This window comes from Metopolophium dirhodum, chromosome 4, assembly GCF_019925205.1.
Source record: "Metopolophium dirhodum isolate CAU chromosome 4, ASM1992520v1, whole genome shotgun sequence".
Classification (NCBI taxonomy): domain Eukaryota; kingdom Metazoa; phylum Arthropoda; class Insecta; order Hemiptera; family Aphididae; genus Metopolophium; species Metopolophium dirhodum.
Window position 1 is genome coordinate 25,528,285 of NC_083563.1, and position 19,990 is coordinate 25,548,274.

Sequence of the window (19,990 nt, forward strand, 5' to 3'; positions counted from 1 at the left end):
CATTTTTTGAATTTCATTTGTTGACGTAGTTCATGTATTTATAGAGGTATTCCGTATTCACAATATAAAAGATGTTCTATAGCGATTGACTAGAAGGTTAACTAATGTTCCAGGATTTCCTTTTATTCCTTTTAGATACTATTTAATCATTTTGTGATTTTATGGAACCAGGGACCTTTTTGATTTTGGAAAATTTGACTGTTGTTATTTTTGTAGACTACCAGTATGTTTATGTATCAATGTATGCATATATGTATGTATGTATGTATATATGTATGTATGTATGTATGTATGTATGTATGTTCATTGTACCTATGTGTGTGTTATTTGTATGTATATTAACTTCCGATGATTATAATAATTAATGGAAGAGATGAATTATTAATATAATAGTTACATTATTTTATCAAATTCGTATGAATATTAATTGTAATAGATAATAATAATTGTTTTCAAATAAAGGCTTATGAATATCTTTAATATTTCTTGGGAGTCTTTGATATTAAAAATATCTATTTTTAAAAGTAAAATGCAAAATAATTAATAAATTCTCTGAATTTTATACCTAACTACGCAGAGTAATTTAATGGATACTACAAAATGCATTCAAAAATAATTTTTGTATTCTGTATAATTTATACATCGAAATACGTGAATGTATAACAGTGGAACGATTTTTCCTGTTTAACAATTTTTATTTGTTTTAATATTATTTAAATTATATACAAATACAACCTTAGTACTATAGTCTAAAGCCAATATATACATACATATTACAGAATTACCAATAGGCTATAACTAATGAATGAATTGACAACTTGTTATTATTAATAGGAATTTGAGCCGGTTCTGGTTGTAGGTGCAAAATGCTATAATTATTTTAATTGAACAATATCGGTATTAATAAAACAATTGAATGTAAAATATTTTATCATAAGTATTATAAAAACGTTATAAGTTATAAGTTATAACATATAATAAAATATAAATATCATTACGTTGGTACCTAATGTACCTATTGTACTCATAAAATAATATTATGAACCAACAATATAATATATTATATCGAATCATTTATATTTGCAAGTGTCTATATATTATATAGTATTTATATTGTCATATCTCAGAATTTTGGTATAGCAATAAGGGCCTAAGTATAACTAAAAAAAAGTTTATGCATAAAAATCATAAAAACTGTAACTTATTAAAATTGTATTTAAAACCAATAAAACAAAATAATAAAATCCTTTAAAAATAGTTTGCATAATATTAAAATTTTGTTTGAAGTACAACAAACATAAAACGAAGTGTGTTTTTTTCTAATAATAAAAATGTTATTTATTATAGCCTCGTTAACCTTTTCATCGCAGAAAAAAATAAAAAATAATTTTAAATTACGGAACATTTTATAATTATATTTACAAAGACTATTTGATTAATGAAAATAAAATGAGTTATTCATTAGTAGACAATTCTATTATTTAATTCTGACATACCTATATTGTCGTGCAATAGATAACTATAATGTTTAATTGTATATCGTATTCGATTCTGACATAATATAATATGTAAGATACTAAGATGTACCCTTGTATTTTATTTTGAATCAATAAACACAATAATATTGTTTGAAAATATTTCTATTGATTAAGTACGAACAATTCCTTATGAATTACATCGAAAATGTATGATATAAAAATATAAAATCATACACCATGGCATGGGGCGTAATATATAATATTATATAATCATATCGTTAAGTCGAAACGAGTACTCATACGACACTGAGATTGTGCTGAAAAGTAGACGCGACAATCAATGTTTTTGGGACATGGATGATAATTTATTCTATAAACTAGGTTAGTTTATCTACTTGTATGTGTATGGGTTTTACAGGATCATATACCTACTATATTAAAATTACATTAACATATTAATGAGTTGACACCGTCGTCGTCGGAGCGATGTTATAGTTGGCCGAAACTGAGAAAATTATATACTATACATAATAATATGTATGCACTATGCAGCAGAGTTGAGTGTAGACTATATTATATTATACCTATACTTAATAATATGATATTATGTACTCATAACTCATTTACATAATATATTATATGAGAATATCATAATGAATTATGGGGTATTTGCAGTTTGGACCACGCATGTTCGCAAAAATTGTAAAATTAAATTTTACCACCCTCGGACGCATAATATAATGACTAATAATTCAATTAATGCATTATATTATGTGTATCGGTTAGTGATGACATTACGATGCGAGATGAAACGAATTATTTTCTCTTTTGAGACGTGTGTCAGTATTTTAATAATATTATAATAATGTAGATACATACTCACATGCTGTCAACTATATTAATTGAACGTTCGAAATTATATTACATCGAAAATTGAATTGAGGCTGGCACTAACTTTTTGGTAGTGTACGTTTTTGTGGTATTGGAGGTAAACCCTTGTCCGCTTAATTATTTCAAGTGCCCGACAAAGCAACAACCTTCGATTCCATCAATTTAGACCTTTCCGCGCAATAAATAATTTCATATTTGTATTGAAATACTCATAAATATGACCTTTTTCTGTATAAATCGACGATCGAAATATGGTACATTTTAAGACGTAATATTATATTAGACGCATTATATATATATCATATAATAATATACCTATATAGTTGGTGAATAAACCTATACAAGTTTTGTCACCGAAATCGTATACTTAAATATTTTATTATAGATGGTTTGAAAGTATATATAGAAAGCAGGTACCTACTTATTTATATTTTGTACGTACCTTTTCGTATTGATAATATATATTTATTTGAGAAACAAGTTGGAAAAGCTCATTATGCGAGCGTTTAAATTAACGATTTCTAAACGTATTTTAAATTGTAATACAATGCTATACTATATAATTCGATTCACTATATAAAATTAATTTGGTAACCTTTATATTTTGGTATTTATATTTATTAACATTGGCGAACATGAATCTAATATACTATTCTATGTTAATACTCATATATTTTGATATTTTTTTAACATACATTTTTTTTTTTGGACTGGGTACAACCATTTTTATTTAGTAACTGATTTTGGGTTACACGTTGCTTATCACCATAGAAACAAAATAAATGTAAAAAAAAAATTTCCACTAATTATATATTAGGTACCTGTACAATTGATAGTCATTTATTAATACATATTTATGATTTATAAATTTTCTTCGAAGTGGAAAATATCGAGTACCGTGCTAACAGACAATAGACCATTTTTTTTTCATCTCAATATCATCAATCCTAATTAAATTTCTTTATACCTACAATACAGCGGACAATAAACAAATATATTAATATTTCCAACAAACGTAACGTTTTACTGATAACTAACGGACGGCTCGAAATATCAACACAATGGGGTTATTATGTGTTCTACATTTTTATTTAGAAACCTAGAGCTTTAGGTATGATATATTTATATATACAGAATTAAATACAAGCAATCAGAGTACTCGTATAAATCACAACATGTATATGGGCAAAACATTGTTAATTAAATTAATCCTGCTAAGAAATATTAGGTACGTTATAAATAAAAATCATTTGTTTTGTTTTTTAAACATGTTTAATGTTTTTATAATGTACAACTCAAATAAAATGAATCAATTTTGTATTAAGAACCAAACGATGGATGTATTAATTTAAAAATGATCAGTGTTTTTTTAGCGTCTAAATAGCCACCTTTAGAAGCAGTAAAAATGCTTAAGTCTTCAACATTATGAGAGGTTTCTGGAAGAAAATTGGGTCTAGTAACTAATTGACTAAATTCTAGTTCATAAATCCTTAGTATTTTTGTCAAAAACTGAAAAACGGGAATATTTACACTTCCAACGTCAGTTTTTGCTGAAATGTGGTTTTTTTGTTGTATTTAAAAAATAAACACCTAACCGTAATTTAAATTTTATTTTATTAAGTATATTTTTTTTTAGGAATTTGAATAAGTGTTATTTATCATGTAAATTATCACCTATAATAATTTAAATAAAAATATTAGTTATTTTTAATAATACCATTTTAAAATAATAACGAACTACCTATCATTGATTGTAATAATTATGTATTGGTGATAAAAATTATAACGTGTTTTTGAATAAAACGTAATATTAAAATTAAACTTAAGTTACTAATTAGTAAACAATAAATTAAACAAAAAGATTTTTTACTTAAAAATAAAGTATAATTGAATTATTTTATATTAATCAGAGAAATAACGTTTTAATCAAACTGATCCAAGTCATTTAATTTTAAAAGAGCATTCACATAGACAATTTTTTTTTATTCTTGATGCTATTTCCGTCTTTATTGTACTAATGAGTTTAAATTAAAATATTATCACTATATTTATTAAAAAGAGTAAATTAATATTATTGTCTATACTCTTATTTAGATTTTAAATTTGTTTAGATTCAAAACATTTTTAACATTAAATTTGTTTGATTATTTTTAAGTTAGTAAGATATACCTATTTATTTTATATTTATATATTAATAAATAATCATAAAAATTCTGCAAATTAAAAAAAAATATAGTATAAGTATATATTAAATAACTGATTAAGAAAACACATACGTATTCAAATTAAGATAATTTAGCTTAATTAAATTCGTATATAGTATTCGGGTTATGAATTGTTACCTCTAAAATATATTAAACAAACTACTTATATTTATGTATAACTATAGTAACCTAGTCACTAAAATATGTTGGATACGTGTTAAAGATGTCCCTTAAGATTAACTATGTAACAATGTTTACAAATACGTTGTAACTTGTTATGAATTGTTTATATTTTATGTAAGTCGTAGGTAGTAGATACTGTATTATAATTGTTTGGTATTATAGGTAGTTAATGAAATATTGCTCGTTAAAATTAATGTGATTTATTCATCGATGTTTGAATTATAGCCTACTATTATACACCTACTTGGCTACTCATATCGAAATTATTAATAAATTACCTTCAGATTATATATGTTCATATTAATAATAATATTATTAGGTATACCTGTCTACATTCCTCACGTTTATTATACCGGGCGATACGAGTGATAATACATAAAAAAAAGCTGTACAGTGTAGCCTGAAACTCAAATATTGATGTACAAAATATTCATAAAAATTTACTAACTCATTTAATGATGAAAACTTTTAATATATTTTAATTATTAACGCTATTCACAAGGGTTAGAATTGAAGCATATTTGGTGGCGTAACGATTTTCCGTGGAAGTCAATGGGTTCGAAAATATTGTATTTTAAATTTGTATCTAAACTAAACATGTTCAAATTAATATTTTTAATAATCAGCCTATACAATTTTTATCTTTTTTTTTATTTTGTTATTTCAATGTACCTACGTCGTGTTTTATGTGAATCCATTTATGGCGACAACTGACGAATATGCATAAAATATATAGTTTTAAGTACTATAATAGAATTTGCCGGTGATTAGGAAAAATATCTGCATATATGCTTATATTAATTTTCGTCCAAAATGTAAATGGCTGGATTAGTATATAATATTATATATTATGCTGCAACTCGATTAAGGGTGATTTTTCGGATCTATATATTTATAATAACTAATAAGTATTATATAATTAATATAATATATTATAATATATACATATAACAACCGAGATAAAATAAACCATTTTTTACATAAAATATATTTTGCTGGTACGTATTACTGGCGGCCATGTAATATATTATTTATATTATGTATTACTGTATTAGGTATAGGTACACGTCGTGTACAATATATACAGCATTATTTTCTGCAGCTATACACATTTGATTCATAGCGAAATCTCTGCTGCGAATACAAATCGTATCCTGGCATCATTTCACAAAACATCTATACATATATTATACTCATCCTTGCACTGTATGTGTGTATATAATACATTATGGCCTACCCTTGAGAGTTAACCACATTAGAGATATGTTAAACTTTTAGGCAAGTGTAAAATTGGTCCCGCACGTGTCGTTCGACTAGCAACAGATTAGTCGTTATTTGCTGTCCAAACGAATTAAATGTACGTTTATTCGAAAACTGGTATTTACATTTTATAATATACATGGTAATGCCTATATACTAGGCCTGGATAGGACACAATAATGAAATACCAAACGGTAACGTGAGCGTTTATATAAACGCGAAAATGGCAAGCTGAATACAATATACTTCGTGTTGGTGTGGTTTATATATTTCAACAAAAAGCACATTATAAACTTACACTATAGAGTACCAATATATTTTAATTTAATACAATTAATATACAATTTAGAGATCATGACTTTTAACATATTTTTATTGAGTTCCATTCCGTATACTATATTGTATTATAATTAACTGTTTATATGCATTATAATGAACTAGGACAATGAACCGATGCCGTTGAATTGATTCCGTGGCTATTATAATAGGTGTGTTCGAGTTGATTCCCATTTCCCTTATTGTTGTATATCAGTAACGAAAATACCTGTTATTTTAATCCAATAAAAGCCAAGAAAAATAATTTTTTATGATAGAATTGATGAACAATTAGTTTTCTGGTTCATTACCAAATGTCAGTTTTTAAAAACAATGTGTTTCAAATTCTTATCTAGTGCAAACTAAAATATGAATCCCTATATTTGTTTTACTATCACTTACCTAAAATATACAAAAAAAAAAATCGTGTCATGTTCCATGGTTAGTTTCAAAATATGAAGAAACTAAAAAGAAAAACATTTTTGAGAGATTTGTCAGCCAACCTCATCACGGTGTCTCTTGGGTAGGTAATGCAGCTAATATAGGCTGATGTGTTCATTCAACACATTATTATATGCGTTTATTTTATTACTGCGATCTACAACAATAGGATAATCAACTGGTACATATCTTTTAATAGCTCGGGAATCAACTAAAACATAAAGTAAGTCTCGGGGATTAACTTGACAACAACGACTTTTGCTACTTTTGATTAAATTACCTAATTCCGATCCACACGCTTGATGGCTTGATGGCTTATTGAAATAAATTATTTTGCATACAACTTCATTTACCTCGTTTTTACTCTTACTATATAATATTGTTATTAGTCTGATTTTGTAGTATAAACATGTATTGCTTTCGTGTTTGTATAGACTTCAACGAGACATTGTATGAGAAGTTTTTGGCGGGTGCAGTCGGTTATAATATGTCAGGCGTCAGCTGCGCTTTGATCGCCGTAACTTTAAATTTTAAACTTGGTATTTGATCTCAGATTATGGTTCCGGCCTCTTGTTACCTATAGAAAGAAAACAAAATATCAAATTACATCGCAGCACGAAATTGAACGAACGGATTTTGTAATGTTATTAAAGCTAAGAGCACACCCCAACGGGTAACGGAAAACAATAGGGGAAATATTGGAAAACGTTTTATACCAAAGGTTTGCCAAAATGTGCCCATGCCATACTTATACGTTAACAGTAAAAACTGAAATACTTCATTCAAGTACAGCAGTATATTATTAGAGTAGCCAAATTTTTCCAATGCCCCAGTATACATATTATTATGTAACTATAATATTATGAAAAACAGACACGAAACATAATAAATTCAAAGATATTTAGTATAGTACTCCTATCCCCTAGTTTAATTAAATTCACAACATATACTTTTAAAAGTCCTGCTTTTACGCGAAATTGTTTTGAAACGACCAAAACTAAGTGTAAACAACAATTAAACGTAGTAACATATTTTATTTATGAATATTATTATGATATGCTTAGACAGTTCACGGTTCGGTAGATAATATCCTACTCGTCATAAACTTAAGGTTGGAAGTCTTTTAAGCCCAACTGACGCGTATATAACTTTGAGAAATTAAATACATATGGTCCTTGAATACCTTAATAGATCATAAAACGTTTCCAAACTATTCACAACGAATAGCACACATTATATATTATATAGCAAACTTATCAAATATTGCTAAAGAATAACGATAAAAAAGTTTAATAGTAATTATTATTTTGGCGATTGTGATATAGATGTTGAAATTTGATATTATATATTGAAAAGAAAAAAACAATAACCTATTAATTCTCATTCTATGAGCTCGAAATCAACTCTGTTTAGTATCAGATAACGAAATAAGATTAAGTAAAAAATATATTATATTATAACATTTCTGCAGTTTCTCAGTTCAATATAATATGTACATAACATGGGTATATTATATATATAGTTTATAATAGAGTTAGTGATGTTTAAGTATATATAACATTATACAATTCGTATATATAATATATTATATTATATTATGTTGTGCAGACGGTTGTACACTAATGACGTGTATTGACACGTAATAACGTCTCCGCGTCAGTTGATCTCCTCGTCTGTGAATTCGCATATTCGACGGCAGTGACATAAAACATTATTATTATACATCCGCGATAGGATCTCTAGACCTCTTCTTCTTCTTAGGCGCGATATCTTATCCAAAACGGTTTTGGAACGTCGTTGCGTGCGTTTTATTTTCTCCATTCGTCCACGTCCGTCGACGGTTTTTTTCCTCATTTACCCTCGCGCACCGACCCCTTTGCTGGCTGCTGTCGTCTCCACGTTCATCGATCATCGGCAGAGGCGGTGCGGTGGAAAAAAAACCGAACGCGCCGAAAACCACCATGGGAGGAGGCTGGAGAGGTACCGACGACGAGACGTCGTCCCGGACCGCAATAAGGGCGTGAGCGTGACGCTGACAAATAGTCAAATTGATCGGAGACGTGAGCCAATTTAAAAACCTCTCGTCTATTACGTCACCGCGCCTTCTCGACCGGGCTTGTTATTATTTCTGTCGTTTATTTGCCCAAAGAAGTGTTGACCTGCCGCTTTCTGAGTATATACGTATTAATAATATATATATATATTATGTATTCAGTACAAATGTACAATAGTATATAATAGTGTGATGCAAGTCCCTCAGCGCTGTATACTGTATCACTTAACACCTTTCGAAACGTTCAAAATGTGTTTTTTGGCTCATAATTCGTTTTCTCTTCCAGCCAGAACATTTAATTTTCCCTGCACTCACACTGAACTCTTGGACGAGTGATGCTGCGCTGCAGATGTTCTCTAAACGAGGAATCCATATGAACACGTGTGTTTATGAGTACAAATAAAACGATCCAGAGTTGATATATATACAGAGGCATATACTCGATTTTTGTAACGGCGTTAAATTGTTTTGGGTCTTATTGTCGCGAAAAAACGACGAGTGGATAAGTAACGATTGAACTACGCGACACATTCGTAAAGAATTGCAGAGGGTATTTACACACCCCCTGCACATGTGGATACACCGCGAACGATTTCGTTTTTCGAACATTCGCAATTCGCATATTATTTAAATTAAACCGTGTTCACCCGTCACCTATAACTCGATAGCGTGCTAACCGTTTTTCCGTCAGACAATGGTCCCAATCAACTGGCTTTTATCGGCTCTACGCGTTCCATTGAAACTATAAATGTATATTATATATCGGGAGGCTGCTACACTACACCGTAATAAATTGTAAGTTATACCGTACATGATTATGTGATGTTTCTGTTCCGGTACATATTCGAAAACCTTGGCCGTTTCTCGTATATTACATTACATTTAACTTAATCTACAAACACGTAATGAGAACTTATTCAAATTATTAAGAGATTCGTATTGATATATATATTAATATATTATAATAACATTAAACATCACTAGGTTATTTATCATTTATTTTACGAATTATGCCGCTTTATAGCTCCAGCTTAAGACGAAAACATGGATTTCGCGTATTTATAGAACCTAATGTGTGTGTTGTGTGTGTGTATGTGTACCCGTGTTGAGGACGGGAGCCCTGTACATATATAATTTCATATAATATATGATAAATTGATTTTGTTTGACGAATATTTTACGACTACAATATTTGACCATTAGCGTTAAATTAAAATGCTGTACCTTTATTGATAAAATTTCAGGTCGGGTATTCCACTGCGTATATATAATTCGTTGACCGTTGTACATAATATATGTCGTGTATATATATACGAGCGGCTGATGTTAATATCGAGGTATTGAAATGGCAGTCCAGCTATAAAATTAAGTATTAATAAGAAAATATAAGTTATTTGTTAAGACTTGTTGATGATATATATATTATCATGTGTACTTGTCTGTAATGCAACGTGTCAGCGTGAGACCTGAGCAGTTGCATTTGCAACTTCGGTGCACTTAATTTATATAAGTTCGTGTTTGTCCGTTGTATCAAGCCACGAGTAGAATTTCAAACAAATCTCCCTGCGGGCCCGCTCGCTATACGAGTTAGAATGGTTTACTGCAAATTTATCGGTGGTTTATTTCCAGTCATAAACAATTTTATCGTGTCATGGCCATTAAACGGGACGCACTTAAATACGTGTAGATTCGTTTGCGAATACGAAGAAACGGAAAAGTCTTTATCATCGGGTAGTGACAATATATACATAGGCAGGTGATGATTAATAAATCCACCGCTGCGTTGTTAGATGATTTTTGCCGGTTAAAAAATTCACGAAAATGTGCGTCAACGCCTCTCCGCGTACAATATTATACATTTATATTGGCTATGATTATATATAGGACATGTTTACTTTATGCATCCTTTTACGTGACTGCATTAAGTGCATATATATGTGTGGCCACTACATGACGGAACAATTTTTGCACGGCTGTTTTTTTGTCGTTATTGAGCAAACGACTTGGATATCCGGAGAAAAATGTAAACGCTTTTAAGGATACGAAAAAAAAAATGGAAAATGTATTCATAAATGATCCCATTAGCTAGCACATAATACCTATACAGTATAACATACACATTTGTATAAACATATATTTCAATATAAATCTAAGAAAGAAATATATTATAACGAACAAATCGATTATTAGTGACAATGACATTGTTCGGTATAATCTGTGGTGATTAAAAGTTGGAAAATTCCAATCAATTTTCAAGATAATGAATGTTACTGATCACTGATGAAATTTTCGATAAGCTCATAATAAATAGAATTAGTACTTCATTGAGACTTAGTATTTTTAAGTCCCATAGTAAATATTGTCATCAAACAATTTGTGTTAAACATTTTTTTATGTGTTTTCTTCTTGAGGATCTTCTCAGTGTATGAATATTGCTGTTCAAGTATTCCAATCATATTCTACAAACTAACTAGACCGTTTCGCGATTTTTTTCCTATTTAATATCGCTGCATGTGGTAAAAAAAAAGTGGGTGTAGTATACTCGATACCTAAAAAACACCGGCATATATAAATAATATAGAGTTTTGAATAATCTCCTGTGACTTTGTTGCTCTACGCAGTTCTTGTTTGTTTTATATAAACTATAAATTAATTAGGTTTTTTTTACTTCGATCCATGCTAAATCGCGCGGCGTTGCGTGAACACAACATTATTTTTTAATAGCAATAATATATATTTTATTTTTTCTTCTATACGATTATCTTCACTATATAATAACAAATATTATACAATGTATCATTGTCTCCCCCGACTCGTCACCTGCACGGCTTATTATACCCTCGAGCCCGCAGGAACCACAACAGTATAATAATATGTTTGTCTGCGGCCGTCACGTAAATGCATAATAATAATGATGTAACACACGGGACCGCATATAACGACGTCGATTCGTAACTTGGGGCGCGGCAGACTTGATAGGAGTTATACGCGGGCGGTATAATGTTCTATAATGGATCGACCCCGTTTGGTAATAATAATATTACCGACATTAGAGGTAGGTATAATAATATAATGTGCCACGACGACGACGGGGGGATTGGTGTGAATGAGACTCGACCACAACCGTGGTTTATACATATTATACGATACATACATTATCGCAGCTGTTATTATACTATCGTACTTACGTTTTACTATAGTTTTAGTGTCAGAATCGCAAAACGTCGTATAATAATATTATATATACACTACAAAGTATATTATATAATATCACACATATTGATCGTCGTCAATCGATTGGTATAATAATAATATTATACTCTCCTCGAGGCCGCATTAATAGCATTTAATTTGTTACCATCACAAAGTACTTGAGCGTAGGTACAGTCGTCGTGTCGTCGAGGAGTCACAAAACCAACCCCTATACCTCCCCTATGCATCCAAGATTCACCATATTATCCGAAACCCGATGAATGGCACTCGCAGAAAGAGATAATATATTATTGTACGAAAGTGTGTGTGTGTGAGTGGTGTATACAATGTGGTTTTTATACGACTTGACGTTCACCCAAGCACCGCCACGGCCACCCTTCAAGATTTGTGCAAATGGAAAACGTTCAGCCGGGAAATCCAATTACAAAAACCACTATTCAATTGTCTAAAGGTCTTTGTGAACAGAGTCCGTTGTTTTCCCTAAACTAATCTCGAAAATTTATTATATATTTTTTTGCCGCTTCATTCCAAACTGTTGCCAGATTACATTATTATTATTATTATTTTTATAGGATACAAAAATGTGTATTTATAATATACATTTACACTATTAATTTTTTATACGGTTTCCATTACGCGTTCCGTAGTCATAATGTAGCCGTTGTAAATTCTGCTTTAATACGACCCTAATGCAATATGTTATCTATATTATAAATTATAATATTCCATGGTTTTAAATTAAATCATAATGCATACGAAATATAAATATATTTGTGGAGTTATGCGAAGCTTACAGTAATGTATATGTTTATTTATTTTTATGACAAAATCGGAACTCCCACTGAAACAAAACAAAAAAAATTACGATAATAAAAGCCATAGTGACAAACTTTTTTTAAAACGAATTACATATTATGTTTCAAGACAAAACAATATTATTATAATTTCATTCATGAATAATAATACCATAATATACCTTTGCTGTTACTTAACAATCCGCAGCAACATTATTATATTTACTATATAGTCTTCCGCTGTTTAAAAAACAACCGTATTTAAAATGAAAAAAAAGAACAATTATAGCTATATATGATTGAGATTTTAAATCTTCGTCCGTAGAGTTGAGTACCTGAATTTTTTCCAACAATTTGAATCGCGAAAGGATGTAATAATAATACGTCATAACGTTACATATTATACAACTATTACTATAATATATTATAGTTACTACTTACTATACAATATATTATACTTACGTATATAACGTGTTGAGCTATGTTACGTTGATCATTGTATTGTCAACGTGCAATTTATTATGTAAATGACGTTTTGTACGTTGACGTGTATATAGACTGTAGGTATCGTTGACACACACGCGCTTAGATGTGGATCTTTTTTCGTCTTACACGTATAATTATTATTATTTTTAAAAGAAATATACAATCTGTACCCGGAGGGCACAATAAAAGAACATGTGCTAATTTACAGTTGAATCACTCGCTAGAAGAAGTCACCCAGTAGTGACACTTCCTGTTGATTTTTTTTTATTAGATTATTAGACTAATTATTTTAATTTATTAAGAGGTCTCTGCACTATTTCCTTTTTAGGCAACTAGGAGGATGACTACCAGGAATTTCATTACATGATAAGTTATGGACTAATAGATTTGTATGAGGTATAAGATGATCGCGAAAATGTTTATAGAAGCGTTTTGCTTCATCTTGGACGGTTTTTGATTGAGCTCAGTGCGAAGTGTGTAATCTGATATGTATAGAGGAGAGTTGGTAATTTTTCTTGGAGTAATATTTTGAAACGTCTGTATTTTTTAAGATTGGATATTTTGGCATTGTCTCACAGTTGAAGACCATGTAGGTTTTAATAGGGATTTGTACATAATTAGTTTAAAGTTGGTTTGTTTATTTTTAATAAGGAGTATCTTAAGCATTATAAATTATATTTTGTTGTTATGTCTACGGTTTCAGTGTTGACTTTTACAGTCACACACGCGTTTGGTGCTGTTTTTCCTCTCACGATTCGTGTCGTCCTGTTTTATTGTTATTATATATAAAATATTTATATTTTTTTCGTTGGATCAATAACAAAATAGAACACACGCGAATATATTATTATATCAAACATGCATACGTAGGTATTTTAGCCTTGTAAGTATACAATATAATATAGTAAAATATTTGTGTGGTATTATACTATTTTGTATTGTGTTATCATAAGGGATCGGGTATAAATGCCCTTAAATGTTTTCTTTAAAAAAGTGCATTTACGACCTAAAATCTCTAAAAATGCCTTAAAAATATCAAAAAATACATTATTTATTAAATAAATTAAAATTATTATGAAAAATTGTAGGTATAGGTAGGTACGTTTATAATTATAAATATTAAAAAAATGATAATATATTATAAATTATTATCACTGTAAGATAATACTCCGATAAAAGTTGTTTAGTTGTATGCAATGAAATCGGCTGATTGGATGGCGTGTGACATGAAGTTAAATTCCATACTTGTCTAAGTTAAAAATGAAAATAACTTACATTACGTTGTGCTATGTAGTACTTATATTTCAATGAAGTCAATATTTTTAGTCATAATACAAGAAATTAGGTCAAAAATGTCCTAAAAAGTATAAAATCAGCTAAAAATGCAAAAAAATTTGTGGTTAGAACACGAAGTACTTGTAACACATTTTTAGCTTGGAATGCATCGTGCGTAAGACATAACAAAAAAAATATAGTTATTATTAATTATAACGATTACATTTTTATTTTCTGTTATTAAAGTAGTGTTAGTTTATTGATTATAATATCAGGTTTATTACTATAATAACCTAATTTATATGCGTATACGTGTAATATATAATATATTAGGTATTTAATCATAATTCACCATCAGAATAGTAAGAAGTTTTACGATGACGTGTATTTTAACACGACGAGTAAATAATATTATCACAAGCATTTCATGATTTCAATTTTGAACAGCTAACGAGTCTTTAAGCCATTGGGTAGTTGAGGGGCGAACACTACTCTAAGCCGCATCTCCCCACGATACAGTGAAACAAGAAGACGAAAAGTACGTCTACGCTTACTTGACTAATAAATAACCACGACTCTCGACTTTAAATTATTCAAAGTGTCTGTATCCTTATTAAAATCTATAATTCACACATGCGTGTTATTAAGTCGAATTCGTAATACGGCGGACCCGCAGTAAGTGAAATGTATAATATATAATAATAATAATAATATACTCAGTGCGAACACGCGTATCCTGTTATATATATATATATTATATATATGGACACGAAAAATAATCGTCGTAGTGTTTTTTAGTTATTTATTTATTTTTATCATGAACTGCGTCGCCGTCGCCTAAACGTTGTTTTTTTCGTCATATTATTGTGTATTTTTTCGGTTGTGGCGCATCGCTGTGATATTGATAGAATACGATCATTTTTGTAACCGCTACTGAATTTTTTATTACTGACCTAATAATAGAATATACTGCTAATAGAACCACGCTGTTTAGATATAATAATACAAGTATAATAAGTCGAATGACAACTATCGCTGCAGCAGCTGCGTATAATATGGCATATCCGTCGATCTACAATAATAGTATAGGTAGAATATAATATGTGAGAGTACCCAAGCTTCAAGGTTTTTTCGAGCTATTCCTCCGTAATGTCATCATGTCGCTGGTTTATTTCAGAGAAATAATATTTTAGATGGAACATATTATATTTTATAATAATAGTTAATGCCGCATTTAGTTCTGTTTTCCAGGTTAAATACGAGCATTTTCACGGAAAAGTAATATTTTCCGGACTTATCAAATATAATCACAATATGGATCTGAAAATCAACAACGATTCGTATGGCATTATTGCAGAATACTATAAATAAACATGTACATACACCGAGCCCCTCGCGTACGTGCGTTTTGCAAAAATTATAGTGTTTGGAAAATTTGAAGACTGCCATTTCGAACACTGCAAACACATAATATGAGTACCATATCATATAGTATATTACATTAATCTATATTCAATAGGCATTATAAATCACGTACGTTCCAGTCGCCGCCCATTTATTTAAATAGGTGTGTACACCGAGTGCGGCCTTTATATATTATTATGTCAATTTCGATTCAACCGTTCCATTCGTTTTAAATGTCTAATAAATATATTATATTCGAATGATATTGATTGTTAATGGCGGGGTTTTTATTTAAAAATATTTTTTACGAGCAATTAAAAATACGAATCACTAATACGAAATCTCTAGTTGACTAATTTTTATGAATTCACCAAACTGAACAAAGATAAAAAAAAAACAAATAAAACAATTCGTCATTTTTTTAATACTCACTATAGTCACTATTTTTCACGCATAAATTTATTACCAAACTTTTATTACTCTTTATCTTAATAAACATCATAATTTTCCATTCGTTCGTACACAATATTATTCAAACTTATTACTTAAATAAATTATACACGCTGTATATTTAATATTATGTATATAAATATTACTACAGCGTTTAAAACGAGAGTAGCTTTAAACTGTATAGTTTTTAATTGTAATATTTTATAACGTTTTAGTGACTTATTCAGTAAACATAAGTACGTAATTACTTTTAAGTTATAATAACTACAAAATGTGCATCGTCATAATGAAATATTAAAATATATGCTCCATATGTATATGCACGAAAATATATTTCGTATTATTACTGCAGTCATCACCTAATATGTAACATTCATACAGATATATGAATAGGTATTATACTTATACATAAACATATAATATACACGATATTCATAATATTATAATCGTTATATTATAATATTATTGTTTGAGTGAAATAATCAAAATAATAATTAATATTATAATATAATTACCGCATGACAGTAAATACGTTTTTTTTTTTGCAAGTACGCATTTAATAATAAGAAAAAAAAACGATAGGTACCTTACCCATACAATTTATGCTGTACGCGCAGAAATATTTTAAATCGTAATAATAATGATAATTATATTTTTATTATCATCCAAAACGTTAACGATGTCGAGTATAGTAATATAGCAACTAGAAAAATGATATTATTGTAAAGTACTCAAATTAATGGGTGACAAATATATATACCTTCTACACGGAGACAATAATATAATAGTATATTGTTAGTAATTATTTTTAGCCTTTCGATATCGTTTTACAAACTTTCATTTGGCATTGGCCTGGCCATTCGTCACTATCGTCGGTCTTATTATAATATTATGTTATTATAATACGCGGCGTAAGCGGATTCACGAGAGATCGTTCCTCGGTCTGTTTAAGTGCAATATTATAACACAATAGGTTTATTATAAATAATACATTTTAGATACTGAGCGTAGCGATGAATGTATTGATTTTATAATGACGCGCATTTTATAAAAATATTTTTATTATTTTTTTTGTTTGATGACACTTTTTATAGTAGAATAAATGCTTCAATTTCCATTTAAAGTGTCGTTTGTGGTAACAACAGTTTGTACTTCGTGTGGTGAAAATTGAAACATCTTTTTCATAAAATCAGGGATTACAAAAAAAATACCAAGAAGATGGACCATCTTCTCTCAGGAGAATATATATATATACTTATTTATCATTGAATTCAAGTTACACATCCATTACAGTGACCTATTTAATGAGGAGTTACACTCAACACCTACAACTGTACAACACAGCGATTACCTCCATGGCGGATATTTAAAAAAAAAAAATATATATCGTCACAAAAACACTGATTATTATCTTAGAAGTGTAATATTTTTACATGTATGTAATTCACATCGGTGTCGTTTCATTACAGTTTTTACAGTTTTTAGGGTCAAAGGTTATATGAGTGCTTATCTTTAATGTTATCATTAGAATATACCAATCATTATCCACTGCTAAAATCATCCGCGTTATAATATAACTTACCTACTATAATACTATTATCTGCAGGTACCTAACTTTTTTTATTAATGTTGTGGTATCCGACAGTCATTTTTCCGAAATGTCAGATGTTGTTTTACGGTCGCGCTTTCAGGTTCACGTCGTGATTTGGCAAATCGGGTCCGCGCAGGCAATTTATCATTCTCAAAAACGCAGTGCGCAACCTACGCGCGTTTTGTTTACAGCACAGTTGGAATGGAAAACATTATTTCTATGCGATCAAATAATAGTAAAAACACCGTCGATATACGTTTAAACCCGGTAACCGGTATAGGGACACCAGCCGAAATACGAACGCAAATTGGGTGTTTTAACGTCAGACGACACTTGATTTATTTTCAAACACTGCGTGCCCGAGAGAGAGAGAGAGAAAGAGATACAAAAATATAAAAACTTGGTGTACTCGTCTTTTTCCAAGTTGCGAGAGCGTGTCCCGTGAACAACAATATCTATGCCTATATTGGTATCCAGCTCAAATACGGTATTATTATATCTGTTTTTTTTTGTCCAGACACAATTTTTTACCTATCATTTTTTATCACGATGAACAGTAATTTTTCTCTTCGCGACGGCGCGTCTCCTCGCTTTATTCTTTCCATCGAACATTTTGAATGTCAAAACGGTCAGTGACGATATAATATAATATCATAAACAATATATATACACCTGTTGTTCTATTAAACATCGAGGTTAATAATAATATTCGACACCGTGATGCGTTACGTACCCATTCTTTAGTAATTTTTTCTCTCTATTATTAGAATGTTTCATACGTCTCCAACTTCGTCGATTAACCGATACTGTTTTTCAAATGTCAAAGAATAATAATTTTGAAAATTTTCTACTGACTCGTCGAACCTTGAGAGACGTGCTTGTCCTCCCAAGCTACAAGCAGTACAATAGATTATGCTGACAAAAAATATTCATACATAGCATAATACCTAGTAAATGGTTGTCATATTGTATATAAAACACTATTATATTATTATACTTACCTGCTATAGCACCAATGTATAATTTATTGTTAATTTCAAAATGTCTCAATCTATATATTATAATAGATATGAAACAGTATTTAACGTTATGACGGTTGTACACGGCAAAAAGAGATGTACACGAATAGGAAATGCGTAGGTACACATCAAAACATGTCTTATTTCGTACCCCGTAAAATGTTATGTCGTATCAAAAATAACGTTGAATATGATATAATAATATACATATAATAGTAGAATCTAATATAATAATAATGTAAAGTACATAGGTACTTGAATATAATATAATAATAATGTACAGTACATAGGTACTTGAAAAGTTAAAACACAATCGTCTCTTTGGTGTTTGTATTACAATAATTATTAGATAACCAATACTTATTTATTTTTCTAATTCGTTGTTTTTATCGTGTGTGTTTACAGCGTGGACGGAAACGAAAACCGATTTCTCAGAGAGTTCGTTAGTTGCGCGCCTCATTCGGCCGGTTGTCGGTTGGCCAGGTGGCTCCAACCAGAGTCGGTCGTCGAACCGGATTCGTGCGAGCTTTCGCTGTCCACGGCCGAGGTGCGGTGTGGATGGCCGGCCAAATTCACCGTCCGGACGCGTGACCAGTACGGTAACCCGGTTCAATCGACCGGGTTAAAGGTATATAATATTAAATGCTTGACATAATATTTATTGTATAGCTGTACAGGCGGCAGCACACGAGATATTTGAGATTTAGTTGTGGCGAGGTGAGTCCGGAATTAATAACGTTCTACTAAGTCCTTCAGATCTAGAAAACATAATATCATGCTCGTCCTCGCTGTAAATCGTTCACTCTCCTCGTTGATTAAAGTAACTTTTATAAAGAAACGAATGTATTGTATTATTTTCCTGCTTTCAATACATCGAGAGATCAGTTTTTGAAAAATAAAACGTAATATTTCAACCGATCAATAACGTTCTAA

The 19,990-nt window shown here is 29.9% G+C and overlaps 1 protein-coding gene across 1 annotated transcript in view; it reads left to right on the top strand.

Moving 5' to 3' along the window:
- LOC132943468 (E3 ubiquitin-protein ligase MYCBP2) overlaps positions 1-19,990 on the top strand; it is a 280,697-nt gene that overhangs the window by 219,001 nt on the left and 41,706 nt on the right. Inside the window, 1 exon segment of the mRNA XM_061012481.1 lies at positions 19,463-19,685. Coding sequence (XP_060868464.1) covers positions 19,463-19,685 — 223 coding nt within the window.